The sequence below is a fragment of the Trachemys scripta genome, chromosome 6 (assembly GCF_013100865.1).
Source record: "Trachemys scripta elegans isolate TJP31775 chromosome 6, CAS_Tse_1.0, whole genome shotgun sequence".
In the NCBI taxonomy this organism is placed as follows: Eukaryota; Metazoa; Chordata; order Testudines; family Emydidae; genus Trachemys; species Trachemys scripta.
The window spans coordinates 95,539,895-95,552,400 of NC_048303.1; the positions used below are offsets into that span (position 1 = coordinate 95,539,895).

Below are 12,506 nucleotides of genomic sequence, written 5' to 3' on the forward strand. Positions count from 1 at the left end.
CTGCCAAACTAAGTTCTTTCTGTTGTGTTATGCACTGCAATAGCCTTTAAATACATGATCTCAACAAATAGAAAAAAAAACTGGGTTTGTTTTTTACAGTCTTAAATACACACTATTAGAAGGTTGGTATACTTCCGTATTATTCTGGAGGTATCAGACAGTCCACGAAAGTCATTCAGTCTTGCAGAACCCTGCCGCATTTAAGGCATAATTCAGAGCCCACTGAAGTTGATGGAAAGACTCCCATTCACTTCAGTAGATTTTGAATTAGGCTCTTCCTGAACCCTTTTGAAGATGCACCTTACAGGTTGTAGGACAAAGTATAATACATATTGTATTTGAAAAATAGCATGCAATCTTTTAAACTTAAGTGCTTCAGCATATATAGGGGGCAGCATTTAAGCTTATTCATGCAACCTTAACTTTGACCTTTTCTTTATTTTGATTGCTAACAGTGTAACTGTAATGTGCTCCTAACATGGTGGTTGTTCAATGGAATTTTTTAGTTTTTTCTTATTTTAAAAATAAATTCCAGGAAAGTTTGTTAGACACCACTGGACCTCTCTGTTTTGCAGAGGAGTGCTGATTCACTGAGTGCAGTATCAATAGTTTTTTTATTTGTTCTTATAGTATCCTAGAGACTTCATCCTTGTTAAATTCTGTAGGACTTTTCCATAAGGGAAGAGCCAGAATATCAATTGTTGAAGACTTAGGAGATGACTAAGAAAGGAAAGAAGCAAAGAAACACAAAGCAAAACAATTTAATGACACAATTTTTCAAAGTATGTAATTTTGGAGAAATAAGGGCCAAATGAACAAGTTTGTCGTTTTCCTAATGAATGGGTAGTGATACGGGAATTGTTAAACAATTGTGTTGCCATTTTCCTTTAATCAGGTAACTAAATATTGCCAGTTTTGTTATACTGGGGACTTGCCTATTAGAATAGGGGAATTTTTAGTATGTGGTACCAAGGTCCGCATGGATAGTTAGTGCATGACACACTAGTGCAAGGTAGATTTACAACCCAGCTTGCAGCACACTGACTGTATAGACAAACCCTAATTTCACAATAGCGCTGTTTGTGTTAATAAAGTTCTTGGATTTAATAGTATTATTTTCTAACGTTTCTCTTCAAGAATTCGAAACCCGGTTTAAAACTCTAAAACTACAAATTTCATCTTATTTGTTATGTGTTAAGACCAGTCTATTATAGGAATTATCCTTTAAACTGCCAAGACAAATAATAAACCACATATTTAAAACACAGCACCATGTTACACCCAATTTTAAGTGCATAACTCCTGTTGAAAACAATAGGAGTTTGTACAAGAATGGAGAAAAGATTGTCTGTAAGAGCCTAACTTATGAAAACCATGACAGATTCTTAGTTATGGAGACCTAAGACAGTTGCCAAAAAGCTCTTTTATAGCCAGAGCAACCAATCATAATTTAAGATATTGTTCCATTTCACTTTTTGAAGCTATGGAAATACTTTAAAGCATAAGAATATTTTACACATTCTGGTACATTAAAACAAAAAAATCCGTTTTCATTATATTAATCACCTGAACAGAAATGTTTTGTGTTATCGAGGCTATACTTAAAACAGTACTGATATATAGTTCACTTTTTATTTCTCTTATGCTAACTGTTCTTTTGGTTTCAGTTTTATGCTTCTCCAGTAGGTAAATATAGATTTCCTCTTCTTTTCATTGTTTCTAATAAAGCGGAAACAAATACTTTGTTAACTTCTGGTGCGTTTGCATTAGTTTAATCAATGATCAACATGTGCATAGCTCGAATAGGGGGAATAATATTTCCACTTATACATATTCTTAACTTTATTCCCATTTGTCCCCTTGTCTTAATGAGTGCTTGCACAATTGAGATCTTGCTTCATGATTCAAAATTTTATCATTTTTGAATTTCATATAATGTCCTTCTTATGAATATGACCCGTTTTCTTCCATTCTTACACTCTCCAATGTCCTACCTTCCCAATGTAGCTTTTATTTGTCAATATCCATGTTGCCACAAAATTTACATTTGTTTGTCAAAGTAGAATGAACAAAACTTGCAAACTTTTGGGTTTTTTTCCTCCTCATGTAGGACATGATGGACTCTCTCATCCTGGATCATAAAAAGAGAGTTTATTTAGTTTCATTTTTTGAAGGCTTGCAACGTATTATCCTATTCACTGAAGATGAGAGTGTATTTAAAGCAACATATGAAAGTGAAAAAGTAGAACTAGCAGAACAAGAAATTGTTCTATCATTACAAGATGTTGGAATTTCTTTAGTCAACAATTATACAAAGCAAGAAGTGTCCTACATTGGAATTACAAGGTAAAGTAATCTATTCGGTAGGGAGTCACTGTAAGCATTATTTCAAGCATTTTAAACTCAGCTAGTTTTATTTTTAGTTTTATACTTTTTGATCTGATCTAGTCTTCTTCTTGTTAGTACTAAATCATTGTGTGTTTAGGTTGGAATGTGTTTGGAATTCCATTTCCATTTAGTTTTATGCTTCAAATTGGTATGTGCTTTGAATGGATATGCGTGTACAGTATGTTATATTAAACTTTCTGCTGCACAGCTTCTCTCCTCATTCATCTCTAATGGGTAATATTTCCCACCTGTGGAATTTGAAAGGAGTCCACACTGGTGTATACTCCAAGTCTAAGCCCTACCCTTCAGCTTAGGCATCCAGATTTTCTTCTTCCAACAGGGGAACAAGTTAGCAGTTCAGTTTCTCCCAACCAGTATGTTTTATAACTAATTTTTGGTTTTGTGCAGTAGCAGCTTCATTTTAGCGTCCAGCTCCTCTCTCCCTCTGCTGAGTTGAGGAATTACCATAATGTTGAGGCTATAACCCTCTATTTTCTCCTGTATAGCACTTCATGAGCAGCTCCCTCTGCCCCCCATCACAGCAGAGAAGCCCTACTAGCATCTAACCAAGTCTGAGATGTGCTATATTTATAAGGACTCTCAGAGGGCAAGCTATGCCTTGCTGACACAAGCCACCAATCCTTACTCATCAAGAAGGGTGAACTATTCCTCTTCTTTTTCATCAATACTCTGCACCCAGATTCTTAAAAAAACAGCTGGTGGTAGCTATGGCAAGGCTCAGGTTGCAAGTTATGCATCTGTATACATTCAGGGACAAAATCCCAATCAATGTCCTATGTGGAGAAACAAATCCACTCATAACTGCCCAGGTGCTGGAAATGGTTCAAAATCAAGAGGAACTTTTTGATCCCAATACAGTTTACCCGAGGTCAAACTAGGCACGGCTCTACAAATGTTTGCCATAGTGGTAAAATTATGGTCAAAGAACCAAAACTTCACTGAATCACTATTTTTCTCACAGCAATCACCCAGTCAGTTGCCAACTAGGATTGCTGGTGGCATGCATTGGTGTTATACCCTGAGTGGGATTTCTCAAAATGTGTCTCCAGAAATTCCTTCTAAGTGTGTAGAACTGCACAGTAGACACAATGCAAAATTAGGCATCATTTCCAGATAAAATGACCCCACTTGTGGGCAGGTAAGTACATAGAACATCCTGAAAAAAACAACCTGTTTTTCACTTTAGATCCCTGGCTACTCACTACAGAAGCTAGCCTGTCAGAGAGAGGAGGATACCTTGGGGACAAGACAACTAAAGGTCCCTCATTTTGGAAAAAGGAAGACATTAGTTCTCTCAAGCTTACCACTTTTCAAAATCTCAGCATACTCATCCTTTTAGTTCACTTGGACAGCTCTGTCAGTGACATGTCTGAACAAAAGCATAGGAATGACTCTATGGGATCAGACTAGTGGGTTCATCAAGTCTAATATTCTGTTTGTATCTGACAGTGGCCAGTGTCGGATGCTTCAGGGAAAGGTGCAAAAAACCTGGTATTGGGCAATTCTGGAATAATTGCTCGAAAAGGAAATTTTCCTACATCTGGTTGTTAGAGATTGGCATATGCTGTGAAGCATGAATGTTTACATGCTTTCCAAAATTGCGGAATAACCAGGGGGAAAAGCTTCTTCCAGAAGCAATGTTGTGGGCAGAGAAAAGTCTGCTGCCATTCTGAAAGGATACAAAAAGAGGAGCAAAAAGAACTGAAGTCATTTTCCTAGTCTTGCACTGGCTTGGATTGGACCTGATAGAGACAGCCAAGGAATTTCCATTGTACCTGCAGAAGAGACCAGACTTCTTCAGCCAGGGTCTCCATCTGGATATGGACCATCTACATTTAACAGCCTTGGGTATCTAAAGAGGAGTGGGTTCTCATTTAGCTTTGTAGATGCATTTTGGTATCCCAGCAGATCTCAACCAGGAAATTCATTCATTGTTCCAGTCAAGTTTTATTTCTGGTCTGAAGGTAAACAAGTATCCTGAAGTTCTGGTGACCTCGGTTACACTGGAATTTCTCTAGGATTTTTGGTTCTTGTCCTAAAACCAAGCACTATATAACAGTGGGTACCAATTCTAATGGCAACAGGTTCCTTGATTGAAGATCCTCAGATGTCAGGGTTCATCAGGATGGCCAGAGGAGACAAGCCTGCAACCAGCTATTCTAGTTGCATTTAGAAAGACATGTTTCAGAGTTAGTGCCCAACTGTTGTGGTGTGAGAAAAAGATTATTCTTATAGTACCAGCAATCTTTCTGGTAAATTCTTCTTACCACACTTGTTAAGAAATGGTTCTCCCATCAATTTTTTTCATTCCTTAGCATTCCTTTAGAAAGGTTTGCCATACATGAACATTTATAAATCTCTAAAGATGTGTCTCTCAAGTGTATGGAGTACACATACTAACTGTATCCTGTTAATCTCATTTCATCCAAAATACCAGGGGTGAAATCCTGGCTCAGTTGAAGCCAATGGAGTTTTGTATTGGCATCAGTGATAAGCACTTATGGCCTCAAAGATGCTGCAGGCAAGATGTTAAAATCCTGCGCCAGTTAGCATACTAGGCATGAGTGAAACCATTCCTGGAGGAAATTAAGGATGCTAGTGGCATTGTGGGTAGAAAATAGGGTCTGAATATCTTCTGAGGATAGCAAGGTAGGTTTCTTTCCGTTAAAAAGATTTTGCTTCATATGGGAGGAACAGGTTATTATTCTACTGTAATAATATAAACTGTCCCTTATTCCCCCCCCCCCGCGCACACACACACACACACACACACATACATGCACACTTCTGTGATTCACTGCCCACTTCTTACTATTTTTGCGGATGAGGTGAGAATGCTGTACAGCACAATGTGAAATTTCAGCAAATTTTCTTTTGGTTATCAGCTTCTCTCCTCATTCAGCCCACCCTGGTAGTCTGTTAAATGACCAAAATATAGTTTGTAACCAATTGAAAAATTTCTATGAAGAGAGACATCAACATAGAATTGCCTTAAGGTTAGTTAATGTAATTACAAGTTGTTGACTTAATGCTTATGATTTGTTGTTTGACATTCATATACAATTCTGGAAAAAGTCTTCTGTTGGCCTCAAATGAAGGGAGGGGCTTACTCCTAAGCCTCCAGAACAGTTCTGGATTATTTCTGAATTTCATAGGTGAGAGGCATTACTTGTTTGTTAGGAATGAGGAGAGAAACTAAGATATTCAGGTAAGAAATTTTTCATTTTGTATCTTGAACAGCGCTGGTAGGGGAAACTGTGTATAGTTTATTTTTTTTTAAACCCTCTTGGATAGATATGCAGCAGCAATCAAAATTGAATATTACCTAGTACTAATACTAAGTTGCCTATAAATAAATAAAATAACCAGAAAAGAATACTACATGAAATCTGGTATTTTTTGTTTTTGTCTGTCATGTGTTTTATATGTATTGATGATCCATGTCCAGCAAAATATTATTTAAAATGATAAAATTGTCAAAATAAACTTGAAACTCCTAATCTTTCATTCTTTTATGTTTACCATTTGTTTTGTTTTCATTTACAAGTTCTGATGTAGTTTGGGAGACAAAACCCAAGAAGAAATCAAGGTGGAGGCCAATGAGCATTAAGCAGACTGAAAAGTTAGAGAGAGCATTTAAAGAATACAGTGAGCTATCCCCTTCAGAAAACAAGATTGTTGAGCTGGAAACAAATGTTATGGTAATATTTGTTAGTACTCTTTACTCTTAGATATTAATTTGTATATAGAGATATACATACATATAGAGGGTGAGAGAAGAAGAAAAAAAATCTATATATAGCATCTAATTTTGGCAATATTCCAGTAGAGTCCATTTGAAAACCTTTCTTTATGTATCTCCAGAAAGGATACAATAAGACCTTGAAAGCTACTGTATCCAGTTTGTTTTTAGCCTTTACCTTATTTAAGGAGGCATAACCAATTCCAGGTTGTGTGGTCATAAAGATGTGCACACACATACACAGTCAAGGAACATTGCAGTTCTTCACGTGATGTTTAATACAAACTTTTTGACACCACAGCTTTTTCTACTTACGTATTTTGTTACTGAATGCTTTAAACAATTATAAATATTATAACTGCTAACATACAAGCAAATAATAAATGTATAGCTTTACTATGGTAATAGACGGCAAAAGTAACAGTATAATTAAATACGTGGTTGATAAAGTGCTATAGTTAAGATAGCATAATAAAATAGCTATGCATGTTTCATTTCTAGGCAAGGTGAATCATTTAAAGCAATGCTTTATATTATCATACTGTAAATATCAAGCAGAACATCCTAAATGATTTTTTAAAAATTCAAAAGTACATTAAGATCTGAATCTTCCTTTTTCTATATGTAGTAAGTTTATATTTAAATAATTTGTGCAGGAAACTGAGTCCAGGCTTCTGACACCTGCAAGTTTATATCTTAAAATGACATTGTTCACCATACTATTGTACATCAACTTTAGAAAGCAACATGTAAATAGATAGATAATCCCTCAAAATAAGTGTACAAATTTAGGTCCTAGTCTTGCTTCTGTTGAAGTTAATGACTATCCCCATTAACTTGAATTGGAGAACATTCTAACATTTGAGCAGTAACACTTTAATATTAGTTTTAAAGTTGACGTTCAATATGTTGAGAGTACAAAATGTACATTTTAAAATTAGAGTTTCTGGCTACTGAAGCACACAGCGCACCTATTTTTTTAAATATTAATATTACAGGTTTGTTTAACTCCTAATGGTGGTAACATGAAAATCCAGCAACCAAATGAAATTCCTGTAAGAAGAAACTATTTGCCAGCTTTAAATGTAGAATATAGTACATCTGCACATCAAAAGTCCTTCAGAGTCCAAGTTTACTGGATACAGGTGAGTCTTCCAAAGAGCTAAAATGTATGAGGACACACTTAGTAAGGTTACTGTTCACAAATTGTTTATAATGTTAGGGCTACAGTAATGAGTTTTTCTAGGTTTTGTAATCCAAATGATCTTTTTTCAGAAATATACTGAACACTTTTTGGATCAGTCACTTTTTTCTTTTGTGTTTGGCATGTGTAAAGGATATTTTAATGTTTCTGTATGTTGCTTACCTAGAGTTTATTTTTTAATAAACAGCTGATACTGGAATAGCTAACATGCATCATCTTGTCCTGTCCTTACCCTTATCAGATACAAAACCAGATTCCCGGAGCCATATTTCCTTTTGTGTTTTATCCTATTAAACCTCCAAAGTCCATCACCCTGGATTCAGGTTTGTGGATATAATTTAATATATTTCACAGTTCTTGCAAAAATATAAATATATATTTTATGTGCATTTGTATATGGTTTAGGTTGTCACTATAAGCAGAATATAAGTTCATCTCCTTAAAACAGAAAGATGTGCATGAAAAAGATAAGGCATATTTAGGCCACTATCAGTCAAAATTGACCATAAAACTTGATAACTACAGAGAAAACAAATATTACTATTAAGGAATGAATGATCCAGCCCACCCACCTAAAGCCAAATTTATTATGACTAGGAGGCATCTTTGGGTGAAATTCTCATAACTTTAACAAAACCATAAAAACCTCTTTCATGCCACCAACATTAGATGTTTCATCCACTATACATAATACTACTTTGACATACACTATTAATATTGTCTGGGAACACCTGAAGAAGGACAGGAGACACTTGTTATGGATTTTAATCAGGCCACAACTTTATTATATAGATGTCTGGGACTACCCAGCAAATAAAGTGTACAGTGCAGGCAAATCCATGTTTATTCAAATCAATTCTCCGGGGCTTCCACCAGCCCCCCTTTGTTTCCATCCAGGTCCTCCAGCCGACCCATGGTTTGGACCTTACCATCCACCAGCCTCGTAAGAGGGCTAAGGTGGGCTATGAGAACGGGGGCGGGTGGGGCGGAAGGGGTTGGCTCCCTGCTGTACCAATCAGGAGTCCCCAACCCCCTCCCCCATTCTGTTCCTTTATCCCGTACCTCCTTTTAAGTCCTTTACCAGGCCATTTATCTTGTCACTGGCTGCCTTCCTTATGGAGTACCTGCACTGGACATCTGCCCAAACTTACAAAATAAGTTGCGACATATGGCCTACCACCTTTCCTTGTCACCAGAAAAGGTACTCCCTCACATCCACTGTGGGGAAGGCAAAAAAAACCTCACTCCACCAAAGCCAATTCAGGTGGTGCAAGAAAAATTCCTTCCCAGACCCACTTTAAAAGGAGCGAATAGTGTAATGCCCACAGACGGTCACCTCCACTAGGGGAGGGAGGGTGGGTGCTGGCTTCCTCGCTGCGTGGAACAAAGAGACTTGCCCCACCCAGGTTTCATTCCTTTATGCTCTTTGGACCTCTCATTCCTGGTGGGGGAGAGAGCAGGCATTGCTGCAAAGCTGACCACCGAGCACCTTTTTTACAGCAGTTTCTGACCTCCTTCCTCCTCTCTCCACCCCACCCACCCACCCACCCCCCGGCATAAAGCAGAGCTGTCCTTCCTGGGTAAACCCCAAACAAACTCTGCCCCACCTTAATTGTGGTGCAGTCACTCTCAGAGAATGCATACACTTCCCCAAATTTACAACGGGTGCAAGTTTAAATCATCATTTAAATCAATAGAGTTGCACCTTGCTTATACCAGGTTTGAATTTTGTCCTGAATCTTTGTTGTCATAGCATAGAAAAAGAAGCTATAAAGCTTAAAAAAGCATTGCTGGCCTTGATGGCATTATTTCTGTTGAACAGCTTTTCTGCTCATTCATCACTAAAGGGTCAGAGCCTCCCACCTATGAACTTGGAGGCAGTCCAGTGTTGTTGCTGAAGACTCCAAGACTAAGAACTTCAGCTCAGGCCATCAGATTTTCTACCTCTGGCTGCAAATAACTTTGGGCTGTCCATTTGAGTATCATTAGATGCCAAGATTAATTAGTATGACATTACCTTCAAAAAGTAATTCATTATATCAAAAGTTAGGTTTTGGAATTAGTTTCCCTATCTGTACAAAATCCATATTTCTGTTGCCATAGGAATAAGGTTATTTTTGTAGCTCCAGAAATGTGTCTGGTCAAGATGAATTCCTCTTTCCGAAATTCCTGGGAAATGGTTCTCCCATCATTTTGTTCTGACCCTTAGCATTGCTTTGGAAGGTTGTGGCATAAATGGGCATTCCTGGTCTATGACTAGGGCCCCCAAGCACTATGGTAATAAAAATAATACTCAAAACTAATAGCTCAAGCATGTGGAGTAAATACACCAGTTGTATCCAGTTCATCTCATTCTATCCAAATTGCCATGGCCTTGGTGCAGCATAGTGGCTGCAGGCTGGATTTTAAATCCTGCACCAGTTGGCATGCTTTTGTGATTCACTGTTCATTACTTCCCATTACTGATGGATGAGGAGAAAAGCTATATAATTGAATGAGAAATGTCCTAGTTGATAATTTTAATTGTTAGCAGCTGCTCTCCTCATTAAACCTACCCCAATAGCCTGGAAAATGAGCATATAAATGGTTTGCAGGTTGTTGCAGCCATGCTGGTCCCTGGATGTTAGAGAGAGATGAGGTAGGTGAAGTAATTATTTTTATTGGACCAGCGTCTATTGATGAAAGAGACAAGCTTTTTGAGGTTACACAAAGCTTGTCTCTTTTACCAACAGAAGTTGGTTCAATATTACCTCACCCACGTTGTCTCTCAGAATACAAATAGAAATTTTTCTTGAAAGGGAGACATAGATGTATTATCTTAAGATTAATTAATATCAAGTTATCTTAATGCTAATAATTGGTAGCTGGAGTGTTCCTATAGCTTTAGAAGACCTCTTCTGGTGGCCTGAGCTGTAGGGTGGGGCTTAGTGCTGGATATTGGACTTGAAATCTTCTCTTCTGGTATACTCTGAGCCAGTTTGTGGACTGGAAACATTTAAGGCATAGCTCTCGATCACCTGTCTTGCATACGTTTCTTACAAATGAAATACTGTGCTTGGTCTCGTCCTTTTCCCCCTGCTTTGCCATTTGGGGTGGGATGGTGGTTGAAGGAAGAGGCCAAGAGTGGGTGCTGTGTTTTTAACATAAAAAGTATGTGTGATGGGAAGGGGGTGATCCCTGTCTGAAAAAGGGCTGGGAGAGGAGAAAGAGAAGTTCAGGAAAATTAAGAAAGGAATGGACTATTTGCAGGGGTGAATAAAAATCAGTGATTTTTTTTTTTAATTTAAAAGGTTAAATTGTTTTTAAATTAAATACAGGTTTATTTTTAAAAGCAAACAATTTAAAATTATATTTGAAATTGACAACTGAAGTTAATGCCTAAACTTATTAGAATCTGTTAAAATCATTAAAATTAATGCAAAGAAATATTAAACAGCACATTTGCTGCCAACCTTTAAAGAAAGTTAAACCACTGAACTGCTGGAAGTCCATGGCTAAAACCTGGAACCAGAGTTTGTTGAAATGCTAAACCAGCTTTTGACATCAGAAGCGTCTTCTGTAAGTTTATAAATAATATTTTCTTCATTTGTTTATTCAACTAGGTCAGTGCAGTGAGTATAGTTTATTCAAAACAAACTTTCCTGCTTTTTTTTTTATCTATGAATAAAAACTAGGTGTGAGAAGGTTAGTTCTACTAATTCTAAAATCTTGAAGGACATAGTGACTAAAAACAATCAGTTCAATTCACTAACTACAGCTAACACTTCCTTTGTTTAATGAATCAGCTAATATTTAATGCAAAACTTATTGTGGTAAACTTTTTTAAATGTATCCAGCACTTTTAAGATACTTTAAAAAAAAAGTTGCTGTTTTTGTTCAAATTTAATTGTGTTTGAATGTCCATCCAAATAGAGCTTGACACAAATCACAAGTAAAAAAAATTAATCTAGTAAACTAGAAATGCATTGTTCACCATTTTGCAACATACAAAAAATACAAATTTCAGTAAATATAAGTTAAGAACTGTAGTTGCTTTAAATAAGTGTATAGATATAGTATATCCTCCTGGCTAGCAAAAAGAAACACCAAAGTTAGTGTAAAGTGTATATTTAGTTTAGTCTATTAACGAATGAGAATAAGCCTTTCTTTATGAAAATAAGTGAAAAGCAAAATGCAAAACATGATAAAAATCAATTATTTAAATCAAGGTTTCCTGCTTGCTGATTTAAACTATAATTAAAATCAGTGATTTATATAGCTTTGATTTAAGTCATTCTACCCTATTTGTTGATACTCAGTAGCTTTGAATGTTGATAAATAAAGCTGAAGGCACTGGACTGCTCTTGCATTTATATCACCAAACAGTGTTTTTAGTCTGAATGGGCACGTCTTAGCTCCAGACATGAGCTGGTGTTGCCTCTAATATTTGTGTGATGAAAGGTATACTCCATTACTGGAGTTTTGTTTTTAATTTGAGTGAATGTATTGCTTGTGCAAGGCTTAGATCAGTAGCCTTGGTAATTGGATAGTTGTGGTTCAGGTATCTACAGTGCATATTTGACAGGGCAATGTTGTAGACCTATGGTTCTCAACCAGGGGTACATCAACTCATCTAGCTTTGTGCCTAGTATTACAACAGGCTACGTGAAAAGCCCTATCAAAGTCAGTACAAACTAAAATTTCATAAGACAATGACTTGTTTATACTGAAATTTATGTATAATGTTTTATAATTGTATGGTAAAATAAGCAGTTTTTCAATAATAGTGTGCTGTGACAACTTTTGTATTTTTATGTCTGATTTTGTAAGCAAGTAGTTTTTAAGTGAGGTAAAACTTGAGGAACACAAGACAAATCAGATTCTTGAAAGGGGTACAATATTCTGGAAAGGTTGAGAGCCACTGCTGTAAATGTTGACTACTGCAGAGATTATCTGCGAAAGTTAGAGAGCTCATTTCCCATGCCCCTTAAAATATTGGCCGTTTTGTGGATATGAATGCAACAAAACACAAGAGGCTTTTGTTGAACATAATTTTTTATGCTTGGTCATAAAAATGAGTCAACCATTAATAATAATTGTTTTTCATTACTGAAGTATTAAAAACAAAATATATGGGTTGAAAGTACACTTAAATAAGCAAAAGCGAAACAG

General features: G+C 36.5%; 1 protein-coding gene across 5 annotated transcripts in view; it reads left to right on the top strand.

Moving 5' to 3' along the window:
• Positions 1-12,506, top strand: part of VPS13A (vacuolar protein sorting 13 homolog A) — a 271,263-nt gene that overhangs the window by 189,320 nt on the left and 69,437 nt on the right. For all 5 annotated transcript variants that reach the window (XM_034774370.1, XM_034774372.1, XM_034774371.1 and 2 more), the window contains 4 exons: positions 2,111-2,346; positions 5,957-6,110; positions 7,150-7,296; positions 7,597-7,678. In XM_034774370.1, coding sequence (XP_034630261.1) covers positions 2,111-2,346; positions 5,957-6,110; positions 7,150-7,296; positions 7,597-7,678 — 619 coding nt within the window. The remainder of the gene's footprint in view (positions 1-2,110; positions 2,347-5,956; positions 6,111-7,149; positions 7,297-7,596; positions 7,679-12,506) is intronic.